At 59.6% G+C, this 14,365-nt stretch overlaps 1 protein-coding gene across 6 annotated transcripts in view; it reads left to right on the forward strand.

Moving 5' to 3' along the window:
• Window positions 1-14,365, forward strand: part of ZMIZ1 (zinc finger MIZ-type containing 1) — a 233,121-nt gene that overhangs the window by 212,068 nt on the left and 6,688 nt on the right. For all 6 annotated transcript variants that reach the window (XM_042959832.1, XM_042959833.1, XM_042959834.1 and 3 more), the window contains 11 exons: window positions 2,205-2,387; window positions 3,812-3,889; window positions 4,564-4,738; window positions 5,570-5,711; window positions 6,935-7,145; window positions 7,948-8,053; window positions 8,972-9,132; window positions 10,156-10,223; window positions 10,533-10,601; window positions 11,120-11,364; window positions 12,497-12,663. In XM_042959832.1, the coding sequence (XP_042815766.1) occupies window positions 2,205-2,387; window positions 3,812-3,889; window positions 4,564-4,738; window positions 5,570-5,711; window positions 6,935-7,145; window positions 7,948-8,053; window positions 8,972-9,132; window positions 10,156-10,223; window positions 10,533-10,601; window positions 11,120-11,364; window positions 12,497-12,663 (1,605 nt within the window). The remainder of the gene's footprint in view (window positions 1-2,204; window positions 2,388-3,811; window positions 3,890-4,563; window positions 4,739-5,569; window positions 5,712-6,934; window positions 7,146-7,947; window positions 8,054-8,971; window positions 9,133-10,155; window positions 10,224-10,532; window positions 10,602-11,119; window positions 11,365-12,496; window positions 12,664-14,365) is intronic.

The raw sequence follows: 14,365 nt of genomic DNA on the forward strand, positions 1-14,365 counted from the left end.
TGCTTCTTAGGGCTCTTCTCCATCAACTGTCAGCTGCTCTTTCGGGAGGAACGTTGCCTAATTGGCTGCCCAGCCAGCTCAGCCAAGGGGGCGGTGAAGATTTAGGGAAGTAAAACCCACACCTGTCCTCTGGGAACCGAGACCTCAGCAGGAAAGAGAAGGTCTAAGCGAGAACCCATAAGGCAGTGATGCACGGTGGGGTGTATGGAATTCAGCTTGAGGTCAGAGAAGGAGGACTTCCTGGAGGGGGTGTCATAGGGCCTTCAGTGAGCAACGGGAAAACAAGTTGGCAGCAAGTGGCCTATCTGGGTAAGGATTTAGTTCAGTAGCAAAAGACACAGGGCCCCTAGAATCCTAGCCCAACGCCCACGCTCCTCAGGGAGCCTGCCTCGATTCCTTACCTAGGCGAGGCTCCCTGCTGAGCAATTTCCCGGCAGCTGTCTGTTTGCTGCCTATTCTCAGACCCGCTTCCCCCTGCCTGTCTCAGAACTGTGGCCTTCAGCTTGGGCTTGCAAGTGGGTTTAGAGTCCAACCTTAAGTTCCTCGAAGGTCTCTGTGATTCCCTCAGTATTCACCCTAGCTCGGGCTCGGCCATTGTTGGAGGCGTCCTGAATCCAGTTAAGGGAGAGGTCAGGGACCTCCTCAAACACCCAGACACTCCTGGGTGGGCACGGGTGCAGGGAGGTACCAGCCAGAGAAGGACCGTGGCTGTCAAGGCCCTGGCTGTCCTTGTGCTGGGGGCTCAAGCCACGGGCCTCTGTCTCCCACATACAGCCCCCCACATGAGCTCTGGGCCCTCTCTCACCCCTTCTGTGCTCACACTCCCAGCCTCCCTGCTGGCCGGGCTAGAGATGCATGTGCAGACCCAGACTCAGGGCTGCGGGCCCCCAAGGAGGTGATGGCAGGAAGGGAGATCGGGAAAGGAATTCCTAGTCGTTGCTCTGACATCCGTCTGTGCCTGCCTCTGTGCTGCGCTGCCCAGGGCCCGCCAGAGGCCTTCATTTATGTTTACTAAATCATCCTCTTCGTAGAATGCTGATGCTCCCCGGCTACAAAACGCCTGGCTCCGGGCTGTGACGCCGGGTAGTCACGTGGCCTGACGCTGCCTGGGAAGGCAGGCCTTCCCTCGCAGCGGCGTGCTTCTAGAACCTTTGAGCTGTTGGCACGTTGGGCCAGGGGCAGGTGCCAGACTGCCCCGTGCCACACAGGACTCCTCCTCTGCAGTCTGGTGGGAAGGCCCCAGCCCCCACCCGCGTTCCTCCTCCGGTGACGTGACAGGAACCCCACTGTCACACAGAGCGGCCACCGTATCGCAGCAGTATGAGTGGCAGATTCTCTGACACTGGCGTGGACACCTCCCTCCTCCACCGCTTACCTTCAGATCCTGCTTTCATTTGTTGAGCGAGGATTTATGGAGGGTCCACTGGGCCTCCATAGAGAGACAGTTACTAAACCAGGAGTTTCAACAGACAAGGGAGAGGGAACCAGCGACTCCACAGGACGTGATGGCCTGGAGTGTCTGGGCGGCAGGTGGCCCCTGAGGGTCACTTAATCTTACAGAGGGGGAAGGCAGCTACGAGGTGGACATCGGTGTGTCATGTGTCACGTTGTAGATCTCCGAGGACAGTGGTCCTGCCCCTCCCTGGAGCTGTCTTCTCTCTCAGTTGCCTGTCTTGAGAAGGGTTGTCTGGAACCTCCACAAGGCGGCTTCTTCCCACCCCTGCAAGATGGCCCAGAACGGAGTGGCTGTGCGTTCTCTTCAGTGCGGGCTCTGGGGACAGTGCCTCCCCGATTCAGCCTCAGATTGCAGGGGTCGAGGGAGTCCCCTCTCTGGAAGCACATCCTGTTGTCTGCTTTCCCCCGTCACGTACCAAGTACTAGGAGAGGCACAAAGGGGGCTTTGGAATAGGGCCCCCTCAACGATGGCAGGAATGAGAGGCTCTGAAAGTGCCCTCGGTTCGGGGAGCAGGGTACTTGGAGAAGACATCTTCACGGTGAGAGGGCCTCCAGCCGCACAGCCAGAACCTAGTGTCTCAGAGCAGCAAGGGCCTCAGACATCATCTGGTTCAGCCTCCTCTCTCCGGGTGGGGGAGGGGGCAGTTTGCCAGTGGAAAACAGCAAGGACAGAGGTGAGGTGGCCGTCTGGTGAGTAGCTTGGCCCCACGACACTGACACACACCTTCTCCTCTCCTTTGCCGCCACAGCCCAACTATGGAAACCAGCAATATGGACCAAACAGCCAGTTCCCCACCCAGCCAGGCCAGTACCCTACCCCCAACCCCCCACGGCCGCTCACCTCTCCCAACTACCCCGGGCAAAGGATGCCCAGCCAGCCGAGCACGGGGCAGTACCCACCCCCCACGGTCAACATGGGGCAGTATTACAAGGTGAGTTCTACCACCCCACAGGCCCCTTCCTCCCTCCCCACCTCCCATCCCCACCCCCACCTGTGTCCTCTTGGCTCTGTGTTCCCCTGAGGCACCAGGGGGCAGGCAGAGACTTCCAGGATGTGTCATCTTGTCCTCAGAGCCATGCGTGCAGCGACCAAAATGTCCTTTCCTGTTCCCACGGGCTCAGACAAGGGTTTTCTCCTCTCCTTTCACTATTTACAGCACACGAGATAATAATTTAAAAAATGCATTTTTTTAAAGGAAAAAGCGTCCACCTAGATATATTAATATTAGTTCTAAACCTTGTTTTGCTACACGCACATGGGCATCAGCCTGTTCTGAGACTGTTACTAAGGCTGTAATTTTGAATCTGTTTCTTTCACTTGATGTGAAATCACAAGCGTGTCACTTATTGCTACAAAGTCTCCATGGTTTTTATTCTTTTTTTTTTTTAAATTTTTTTTTTAACGTTTTATTTATTTTTGAGACAGAGAGAGACAGAGCATGAACGGGGGAGGGGCAGAGAGAGAGGGAGACACAGAACCGGAAGCAGGCTCCAGGCTCTGAGCCATCAGCCCAGAGCCCAACGCGGGGCTCGAACTCACGGACCGCGAGATCGTGACCTGAGCCAAAGTCGGCCGCTTAACCGACTGAGCCACCCAGGCGCCCCTCCATGGTTTTTATTCTTTTAAGGATGTTTAACATTCTACGGATACATAACCACACCCTATTTTATTGTTCACTTTTTATTGGATATTTGGGTTGTTTCTGATTTTTCACTTTGGAAGTAACAGTATCACAGATATTTTCAGGTACATAGCTTTTTCCTGCCTCTTTTTTTTTTTTTTTTTAATGTTTATTTATTTTGAGAAAGAGGGAGGGAACAGAAGCAGGGCACAGAGAGAAGGAGCCAGAGAATCCCAAGCAGGCTCCGTGCTATCAGCTTAGAGCCCAAACGGGGGCTTGAACTCAACTGTGAGGTCATGACATGAGCCAAAATCAAGAGCCGGACGCTTAACCGACTGAGCCACCCAAATGTCCCTCGCTTTTTCCTTCTTTGAGATTATTGTAAAGTACATCTCAGGAGTGAAGCCTGCTCTAGAAACACTTTTACGTATATTTGGCGAGAATTCATGCTGACTTACATGACCACCTTCGCTGCTCCAGCTTTAACACACTAGGTGTTTCTGGTTTTTTTGTAAACTCATGCTGTATCACTAGCTATGGAAAGAGAGAGGAAATGCTGTCCCCGCGGGTGACCTGCTCCACCCCTGTCCCGCTCTGCACCGCAGCACTGGATGGGCCTCACCAGCATCCCCTGTATGGCACCGCTGGCCAATTTTCACATCAGGAAAGAAAGCAGGCTTCTGGTAGCTTTTCTGCCTTCCACGTTCATCACATTGTTTATCTTGTTTTAACAGCCAGAGCAATTTAATGGACAAAACAACACCTTCTCGGGAAGCAGCTACAGTAACTACAGCCAGGGGAACGTCAATAGGGTATGTTCCAGTTTTCATCCTAGCTCTAAGCCCCGTGCACCTGTGTGTCTAAGGGGCCATGCCGTCCCCGGGCCCATGGATCAGGGTGCATTCCCAGGTCGTCAGCTCTGGGACACAGTAATGCCCAGACGGAATCCACAGGTCCAGGCAGGTGGGCCAGGGAGGCATAAAGACTGGGACCAGAAGGGTGAGGGGCTCCTGGGGTGCCAATTGCCCAGGATGCTACAGGCCCAACTCCATCTGGGGACCCCCTGAGCTGGGGGGGTTGGAGGGTATGGCCTAGAGTCATTATGTAGGCAACCAGAGACCTGGGCTTCACTCCAGCTCGCCTCTCCTCCTGAGATTGCATTAGACTAGTCCCCCCTACCCTGAGTCTGTGTCCCTGTTTGTCAAGTGGGCAGGGGACCCTGCACCTGCCTAGCACTGCAGTGCCGTGACCCAAGTGAAGGGTGGGAAGGCCCTTCCTAGGCCCACCTGTCTTCCAATTGAGACAGAGGCCTTAGTGCTGACCAGGATAGACGTATGTCCCGAGGGGTGGGGGAGGGCTCTCTTCCCTTGAGGGACCAGGAACCATAGTCCCAGGACTGTGGGGTGGGTGGGGTGTATGTCCACAGACATAGTCCCTCCTATCCCTGTGACCCCATAACCTATGTGTGGTTTCTCTTTCCCCCCAGCCTCCTAGGCCAGTTCCTGTGGCAAATTACCCCCACTCACCTGTTCCAGGGAACCCCACGCCCCCCATGACCCCCGGGAGCAGCATCCCCCCGTACCTGTCCCCCAGCCAAGACGTTAAACCACCCTTCCCGCCTGACATCAAGCCAAATATGAGCGCTCTGCCACCACCCCCAGGTGAGTGCCCCACCTCCTCCCTCTGTCTGGCCAGCCCCACCTCCTCCCTCTGTCTGGCCAGCCCCACCTCCTCCCTCTGTCTGGCCAGTCCCACCTCCTCCTTCTGTCTGGCCAGCCTCACCTCCTCCTTCTGTCTGGCCAGCCCCACCTCCTCCCTCTGTCTGGCCAGCCCCACCTCTTTCCTCTGTCTGGCCAGCCCCACCTCCTCCCTCTGTCTGGCCAGCCCCACCTCCTCCCTCTGTCTGGCCAGCCCCACCTCTTTCCTCTGTCTGGCCAGCTCCATCCAGGGCCCTGCAGTGAGTGGGCCAGGAGCCAGGGGGCTTGGAAGTTGGACTGCCTGTGGGGGCTGGGTGTGTGGCAAGGGCAGGAGGGCTTGAAAGCAGATAAGCCCCACCCAGAAGGGAAATTTGGGGAAGGGCTGTGCTGCCAACAGTCCTCCTCATCACCTTCCTGAGTAGCTGGAGTCTGGAAGGAAAAGCGGCTCCCAGCTGTGGAGAGGGGCTGGGCGGAGAAGCCTGGTGCTTCCAGAGTGGGGAGTAGGTGGGCATAAGAGGGGAAGTAGAGCCAGGGTGAGTGGGACACGGGACTCAGGGGTGGTCAGGATAGGGTCGGGTGGACTGACAGAAACAACAGGCTCCCTGGTGTGCACGCAGGCAAAGAGCCCAGCTTCTGTGGCCCTGTTTACACACACGCCTGTGTGGCCCCGTGAGCGTGCAGTTAAGGGTGCGTGTTGTGTGGGCGAGCGAGCTCCACCCACAGCCCTGGAGCCCGTGCTTCTGTGTGCCCGTGTGGCCACAGGCACGGGGCTCATCCAGCTCCTTCCCCACCCAGCCAACCACAATGACGAGCTGCGGCTCACGTTCCCCGTGCGGGACGGCGTGGTGCTGGAGCCCTTCCGCCTGGAGCACAACCTGGCTGTCAGCAACCACGTCTTTCACCTGCGGCCCACAGTCCACCAGACGCTGATGTGGAGGTGAGTGTCATGGCGGGGGGCACAGGCTCAAGCAAGGGGGAGGAAGCCCCCGGTGGTGACCTCCCTAGCCCAGGCATTGCCGTGAACAGATCACGGCAGCTTCTGCCTGCCAACTTCACCCATTCAGCATCATTGATTGGGCCCTGCTCTCTGCAAGGTTTGGGGGATGTCACAGGCCTTGGCAGGTATGGTGGCCTAAGAGCAGGGAAGCAGCTGTCACTCACCCTGGTCCTGAGAGACTGATCGGGGAAGACCTCCCAGAGGAAAAGGTGGCTAGCTCAGACCCAAAGGCCAATAAGGCAGTATTCAATGCAGAGGCCCTGAGTTGGCAAGAGGAACTTGAACATGGTTTGCTGTGGCTAGAGCCGGGACACAGAGGGATGGGGCTGGCTTGGGCGGGACCAGCAAGTCCGACAGGTTGCAAGGGGCTGCCGCCGAGCCAGGCAGCTGCTCACACGTCCAGACACACTCGAGTACAAGGTCTGGAGGTGGCTGGCCAGGCCAGGCCCTGTGTTCTGTGCCTTCCACACATGATGTCACTACCTTGATCTTGCCAGTGGGCGATGCTTGTGCCGTTGGCAGTGAGACCAGAGAAGCTGATTAGCTTGCAGGGCTTCTCACAGCAAGCGGCAGAGCTGGGACTCAGACCCAGTTCTCTTGAATGCCGGGACCCACTGATGTCTCCACCCTCGGCCCTTCCTCCTCACGCAGGACTCACACTGGCAACCTTTAGTTGCCCAGTGAGCACCTAAAAGGCACGAGACGGGTCTGCCCTGGGCACATACGTGCGCACGCACAGCTCACTCGGTGCCTTGACCACACTGAGCCGGCTGACCTGGGTGCTGCTCCCAACTGGAGTCTGGTTTGGACATAATCGGTCCCCTAGCTGGTCTTGTCACATTACTGTCTGTCCGTTTCTTTCCTCTGTCTCCATCCTTGGGGCACAGGATAGAGGGGCTGCGGGGAGCGGTCAGGAGGAGACCGGCAGAGCTGTGGGGTGTGGCTGGAGTGAACAGTGCAGGGGACTCTGGGCTGTGGCGGTGGGTTTGGACTGGGGATGTGGGCAGGGGGAGCATCCAAGGTGGGAGAGGAGAGCCCGGGGAGGCGAAGGCGGTGGTGCCAGCGGAGGACGCGTGGCCCTGAGGGACTCGGGCTGTGGCGAGGTGGCCAGGCGTCACCGAGGCCCCGGGCAGAGCCAGCTGAGCCTCACCGCACCCCCTCAGGTCCGACCTGGAGCTGCAGTTCAAGTGCTACCACCACGAGGACCGGCAGATGAACACCAACTGGCCGGCCTCGGTGCAGGTCAGCGTGAACGCCACGCCCCTCACCATCGAGCGCGGGGACAACAAGACCTCCCACAAGCCCCTGCACCTCAAGCACGTGTGCCAGCCGGGCCGCAACACCATCCAGATCACCGTCACGGCCTGCTGCTGCGTGAGTGTGCGGGTGGGGCTGGCGTGGGGGGGCTGAGTCCCCCTCTGGCCTGCAGCCTTGACTGCGGGTCTCTGTCCTCATCCCCGCAGCCACGGCAGTGGTCTTGCGGAAACACGTCTTCACAGACGTTGCTCCGGGTCCGTGGAATAACTGTGTGCGTCCCCCCGATCCGTGACCTGCTCTGGATCCACATCTGAGCCACACTCCTGTCCTCCCAGAGATCCGGGCCTGGCACACAGGGCTTGCCCAGGGACCTGTGGGGAAATAGATTGCCTGCCTGTCCTGCTCTGCTGGCCTCTGTGGGGGACATAAGGGAAGGAAAATGACTGATCCTGAGAAGTCACAGGATGGGGAATGCTGTCAGAATGAGGAACCTGTAGGGGCTTGTGGGGGTATGCAGTCCTGGAAGGCTTCCTGGAGGAGTGAAGACAGGGGTGACCCCCTGTGGCAGGAAAGGTGGAGAACACATGACATGGAGCCGTGCCAGGCAAGGTTAGGAAGTGAGGCCCACTCCAGTCCTCATGCCTGGTGTCCCATAACTCATGCCAGGAGGTTTTCAACATCTGAGTCAGCCTAGAGCCCAGGTAACGGTCCCCCAAGTGGTGACCGTTGCCTGGGTCCCCAGGCTCACAAGTCCCAGGACACATCCCAGGCCTCAGGAGACCCTCTTCTAGAGTGGCATCACTGTGGATCATGGGCCCTTTCCTGTGCTTGGCCTCCAGGGGCCTCTGGGCACAAGTGGGGCCGGCCGTGGGGGCCTTGGGGCCTTGGGGTGGGAACTGATTACGCTTTTCCTCGGCAGTCCCACCTCTTCGTGCTGCAGCTGGTCCACCGGCCCTCCGTGCGCTCCGTGCTGCAAGGCCTCCTCAAGAAACGCCTCCTGCCCGCGGAGCACTGTATCACGAAAAGTGAGTGCGGGGGCGCAGGGAATGAGAACCGGGACCGGCCTTTGGCTCCATGCACACACCCCGGGGCCCGAGCGTTCCTTGGCACCAGTCCCCACCGCCCCCCCAGCTCATGTCCCTCCTTCTGGAGCCGTGGGGGTGATCAGATGAGCATGGGCCGTGAGGCCTGCCTCTCAAGGAAGAGCTGGCTCGCAGCACAGGATGCGAGGCAAATTAAAACCACACACCGTGGTGTAGACAGGCCAGGCAAGCTTCCTGGAGGAGGTGATCACCTAGAAGATCACTTCTAGGAACTGGACAAAGGGGATCTTCACCCAGGGGTAGATTCTGGACCGGCCTCCCCACCCCAACAGCTCATGTGTAAACTAGAGACAGGGACTTGGCTCAGAGTCCCCTCCTTTGGAGGAGGCACCCAGGTGATGACTCGGGGGCAGTATGCAGGGCGGTGCACCGCTGCCTCTCCGCTCGACTTGCTTCTCCACATCACCTCCTGAGCCCTCCGTTCCCGCCCGGCGCTTGTCCGTTCCCATCTCCACCCTTGTAGAAGTGAGCACGGGAGCGCCTGAAGGGCTCTCCACTGACCCAGAAAATCAGTGGGAAGGGCCAGACCGTGTTTCTGTAAGTGCCGTAGAAAGTCCCCCGTGCTGGTGAAGGCGGGGTCTGTTCGGCAGAGACTGGGGAGCTGACGCGGCTGCTCCGGGGACACACGCGTTCTGCACGTCGCACGTGGGGGCTGCCGTCCCAGAGAGCCCGGCGGGCCGAGCTCCCCTGCGACCAGGCCTGGGTGCGCTAGTTCTTCCCAGGACCTCCCAGTGTCCGGGGGGCGGTGGAGAAGCAGGGTGTGTTTTAGCCACACGAGGGAGTGTGATGTGTGCAGGGTGGCCCCGTCCTCCTCAGCCACCTGTGCCTCCTGCCCCACAGTCAAGCGGAATTTCAGCAGCGTGGCTGCCTCGTCAGGCAACACGACCCTCAACGGAGAGGATGGCGTGGAGCAGACAGCCATCAAGGTGTCTCTGAAGTGCCCCATCACATTCCGGCGCATCCAGCTGCCTGCTCGAGGTCACGACTGCAAGCACGTCCAGGTGAGTGGTCCTGGCAGGTGCAGCTCGAGCGGGAGCAGGATGGCTGGCGTCTGGCTGGGATGGTGAGGGGCAGGCGGGGGCGGGAGGGCGGGCAGCAGGGCCTGCTTCTGGTCCCCAGAGGACTCGGCGGCCATCAGCAGCCGGTTGTATTCACTCCCTCCGGCCTCCGTCCATCCTTTGAGCGAGCATCTTCTCTGCATGCTCAGGGCTAGGTTCCCAGGGGGCCCCAGAACCGATTTGGACAGTCCCAGTCCTGACAGATGTCAGAAGCCAGCTGCAAGTCCTGCACATACGGCCACAGCTGGCCTGGAGCCCCAGGGCAGGGGACACCTCTGCCTGATCGCTGCTGTGTCCTGGGGCCTGGCCCCAAGCAGGTGTTCAGGAAGTGGCCGTGGAATGAGTGACTGTCGTGGCCTGGGTTGCTCTAATAGAGCACTGTGCAAATGTGGGCAGCCTGGATGGGTGGGATTCCCTGGGTAGGGGCTGCTCAGGAAGAAGTCCCAGAAGAGGGGGAGCGGCCATTCCTGCAGAGGCTGGGGGGCCAAGCCAGGTGAAGCCTCGGCCCCTCCCTCCACACAGCAGGTCTGGAGGGCTTCGTGGTGGGGCAGGAGCTTCCCTCGGGGGGAGAACGTTGTGGGCACCAACACATACTGATGAACTCGACTGGATGTGTTCTCGGAGCCGGGGCTGGGCTGACGGGGAGGCCAGGCCGTCATGGGTCAGGGTCTGTGGAGACACGCTCTTGGGTGAGCCAGGAAGCCTTCTGAGAGGACACAGGCGAGGGGCCATGGGGCACAAAGGTGGTGTGAGAAGTGAGCCACGCAGGGACTCAACGTGGCCGGCTAGCCATGTGAGCAGGGGAAAGGCCTCATGATCGCCGGCCCCCACAACCCAGCCCCCGTCTCCCCGCCCCCCGCTCCCTCCCTGCTGGGAGATCTTCACAAGGGTCCCAGGAGCGGTGGCACTCGCACCCACGCGTCCTCTCATCTGTCTGTCTGTCTGTCTGCCTCCCGGCCTCTGCAGTGCTTTGACCTGGAGTCGTACCTGCAGCTGAATTGTGAGAGAGGGACCTGGCGGTGTCCTGTGTGCAAGTAAGTAACACCTACCCCGGCGGGACCTTCCTCACTGGCCTCCATCTGGGCCTGCCGTCTGGGGTCTAGCCACCTCCTCCTGCCCTAGGAGCCAAACCGAGAACCCAGACACGGCAGAGGAGCTCGGCGCACAGGGGCCGCGTGCAGTCTTCTTGTGTCAAGTTGTCACAAGGCCGTGCTCTCCTGTCACTGCCTCCTGTAGTAACCCGTGGCAGAAGCAGAGTCTTTGACGCGGTGGGGAGGGGTGCACTACGCGCTAGTCTCTAGGCTCCAAGAACAAAGGCCAAGCCCCCTTCTCTTTTTTTCTAGTAAAACGGCTCTGCTTGAGGGCCTGGAGGTGGATCAGTACATGTGGGGCATCCTGAACGCCATCCAACAGTAAGTGGGCACCCCCCCCCCAGCTCGGGGCACGTGGAGGGGGTGGGGGAATGCCCACCTGGATTGGAGGAGGCGAGACGGGGACATTCCTGATACCCCACCCTGTCCCCAGCTGCAGACCATTCGCCAACCCAAGCTCTCACCTCTGGAACTCTACCTGGTGTTCCAGTCACCTCTGGTGACTCTACCTCAGGAACTTTTCTATCTGGGGGCGAGTGAACTTTCTAGAAAGGACTAAGCTCAGCCAGAACAAGACAGTGCCCCGGACAGCCACTTCCTGGGCGGGAGGCCTTGGGGCCGGCTGTCCTGTGTCCAGCCACTTGCTTTTCCTCACCTCACCCTCCCCATCTCTCAAACAGATGTAAAACTCCCTCACACCCCTGTCATATGGCAGAGCGTGGCAAGGATGGGGACAGGGGCCTAGGCAGGGACAGTTCAGTGTCTGCCTGGGCTAGAAGCCCTTGTATCCCAGGCCTGGTACCGCGTGACCTCAGCTCTGCCCCCTTGCTCCCCACCAGCTCCGAGTTTGAAGAGGTCACCATCGATCCCACGTGCAGCTGGCGGCCAGTCCCCATCAAGTCAGACCTGCACATTAAAGATGACCCAGATGGCATCCCCTCCAAGCGGTTCAAGACCATGAGTCCCAGCCAGATGATCATGCCCAACGTCATGGAAATGATCGCAGCCCTGGGCCCTGGCCCATCCCCCTACCCACTCCCGCCTCCACCGGGGGGCGCCAACTCCAACGATTACAGCAACCAAGGTGGGTGACGTTGGATGAGGTGGGAGAGAGGAGTCCCGGCAGGGGTACAAGGTCTCTGGGCTCACGTGACAGGTGCAGGGGGGATTGTGGTGTGAAGAGGTAGAGGCAACATACACCCCAAAACGCAACCCATGTCACTGGACTTGGGGGTATGGTGGCCCATTCAACGCCATCCTCTCTCCTTCGCCAGCTGGTTCCGTCCCGCCCTGTGGGTCAGCACCCTGCTGAGAAGTGGGCTCTGCCTCCTGGAGCTGCAGGGGACAGCTCCTTGCCTTCTTTGGAACCTGCTTTGCCTGGGGCACTAACAGAACACTCCCACTTGGAGTTCTTGGCCCTTCCCCCAGCCCTTCCATGTTTCTCTGTGAGATCTGTATTGTCCCGGTCCCTGAAATGCTCCCATCCTTCCAGGCACAGAGTTCCAGGGGTCTCTGGCCACCAAATTCACCATCCCTGCCCTCTCAGTCTCCCTGCTGTCCAGACCAAGCTATGCTGTACTGCCCTGGGTTCCTAGAAAGTACCCAGCCCCCTTAAACACTGGCAATGGCAGCTCCCTGCAGGATCCAGGCTCCTGGATGATTAGAGGCCCGGAGAGGTTAACCCACATAGCAGGATCCCACAGCCTTCCAGTATGCTGGTCCTCTGATCCTTCTCCATGGCCACGTTGGGGAGGGAGCAAGGGCCAGGGAGGCCAGACAGCTGGCTTCTAATGGTGTCACCTCGAGGCTGGTGCAACTCTCTTTGTGGACTTGAAATCTTGATCTCCCACTCTGGGCTGGGGTCTTCCCACTGAAGGGGTGCAGCCACGTGGGGGACAGTGAGGAAACAGGCCTTGGGGTCTAGCGCAGCAGATCCTGAGGAAGGCTCAGACTGGGGCCTCATCTTCCCCTGCCCTCAGGAGCCTGGCCTACCTCCTGTTCACACTCTGTTCCTCCTCGTAACTGTAAAACAGCTCAGGTCCTGGGGTGCCGAGGCCCACCAGAGGAGGCTATATTGCTGCTCCGTCTAAGGCCACAGGAGCCAGGACAGGAGTCACATCTTAACTTACATTCTCCGTGCCCCCCCACTCCCCCCGCCCCGTGGCTGCCTTCCCTCTGGGTGACACTGCCCCGGTGCCATCTTGTTTTCTCCCCAGGCAACAACTACCAGGGCCATGGCAACTTTGACTTCCCCCACGGAAACCCTGGCGGGACGTCCATGAACGACTTCATGCACGGGCCGCCCCAGCTCTCCCACCCCCCGGACATGCCCAACAACATGGCCGCCCTCGAGAAACCCCTCAGTCACCCCATGCAGGAAACTGTGAGTACCTCTTCATCGTCCTGACCTCCCTACCTCCCCCTTCACCCCCGTCCTCCGCGTGGGGCGGCTGGGAGCAGAGGGCTCCCCCAAGGACCTTTCTGATGTTTGCCTAGCTCCCTCCCAGGCAAAGGGGAAGACTGCCAATTGGGTCTGGGGGCTCAGAAGGAAGTAAGAGGCCTGACCGAGGCTGAGTCGGTGTCCTTGGACTTGGCCAAGGACGTTGGTTTCACCTAGGACGTTGGATTCTCAGATGGGGGAAGCTGCAGGCTCCTGTCTGCACACACACTGCACGTACACACGCCCACCTCCCACACGTGCCCACCGCACCCCCACACCCCCACACACACCACCGCCACCAGCCTCTCTCCCTGACACGCACACTCAGATGCTGACCTACCATAGCCCCAGCTGTCTAGAATTTTGTCTCACACCTAGGCACCTGCTCCCCAGGGGTCTGAGTCTTCTGCATATCGCCACCGTCTGCTCAGCCTCGGAATATTCACGCCCGGTCCCGTGTCACATATTAACACACCCAACAGTGGTAAGAGGCCTGGCCACCCCCAGGTCCTCTTCCAGTGAGTACTGCGTGGCTCTGTTTGACTTAGCACACATTTCCTGAGCCTTTGCTCCGGGCCAGGTTTTGTACCCGGTGTGAGCAAGACAGACACAGGCCTTGTGCCCACGGAGCGAAGGTTCTGGCAGCGCTCGGATGGAGACAGCACGGTTGGGGTGTTTGGGGAAACTGGGGCCTGAGGGCTGAAGTCAGGCCTCAGTCATTCTGTCTGTCCCTGGTCTCTCCCCTCAGGAGGAGGGACAGTCGCAGAGGGCCCGGCAGTGGGGTTGGACGGGCCTGCACCGGAAGGCAGGGCTGCAGGCCTCCCATCTTCCCCCATGTGGCCTGGGAGGAAGGGCCTTGGGATCGCACCGTGATCCACACGGGGTTGGCTCTGCCAGAAGCTGTCCCGTCCCGAGCCACCCGATTCTCAGCAAGAGTGGCTGTTAACCGGAAGGCTTCTGGGAGAGGGACACTGCAGCATCTTTCCTACGGAACTCCAGAATGCCAAGTCAGACATAGCTGCTGTCACAGGGCTTCAGCCACATTTTCGCAAGTTCCTTTCTGCCTCATGGAGCTTCTGACTTCTGGGGGCCTCTCTCCCAGCTCCGCCCGTTTCCTCAGCAGTCCATGCCCAGGAGTCACCCAGATCACACCCCACACACGCTCACCTGTCACACACAGAGGTCCCAGCACTGGACAATGGCAGCAGGATGTTGCTTACTTTCTGAGCCCTGCCACCTGGGGTCTTTTCAGAGGGCCCTAAGCCTGTGAGTTGACTTCACAGCCTGCCCCACCACCACCACCCACGCCGCCCAGGGGTGCTCCCTAGATATGCACCGTCCCTCCCTATTTCTGGGCTTTCGCTAGACGGCGACCCAGAAGTAAAGCTGCGAAGAGGGATAGTACAGTCACGGATAAACTGCCCCGCGCCAGGGCAGCCTGGCCCTGGCTGAGCACCAGCTGGATGCCCACGTGCGCGGACACTGGCAGAGAGGCTCCCGTCAGGTGCTGGGTCACTGAAGGACTCTTCCTTGCAAGAGAGGTGACAGGTGTATCAGCAGGTCTCAGAGCGTCCCTCTGGGCCTGAGGGGGACAGCCATTGTCAGCAGATCTAGAGACTGTCTGCCTGGGCTGGGCTGGGCTGCT

The sequence above is a fragment of the Panthera tigris genome, chromosome D2, assembly GCF_018350195.1.
Source record: "Panthera tigris isolate Pti1 chromosome D2, P.tigris_Pti1_mat1.1, whole genome shotgun sequence".
Classification (NCBI taxonomy): domain Eukaryota; kingdom Metazoa; phylum Chordata; class Mammalia; order Carnivora; family Felidae; genus Panthera; species Panthera tigris.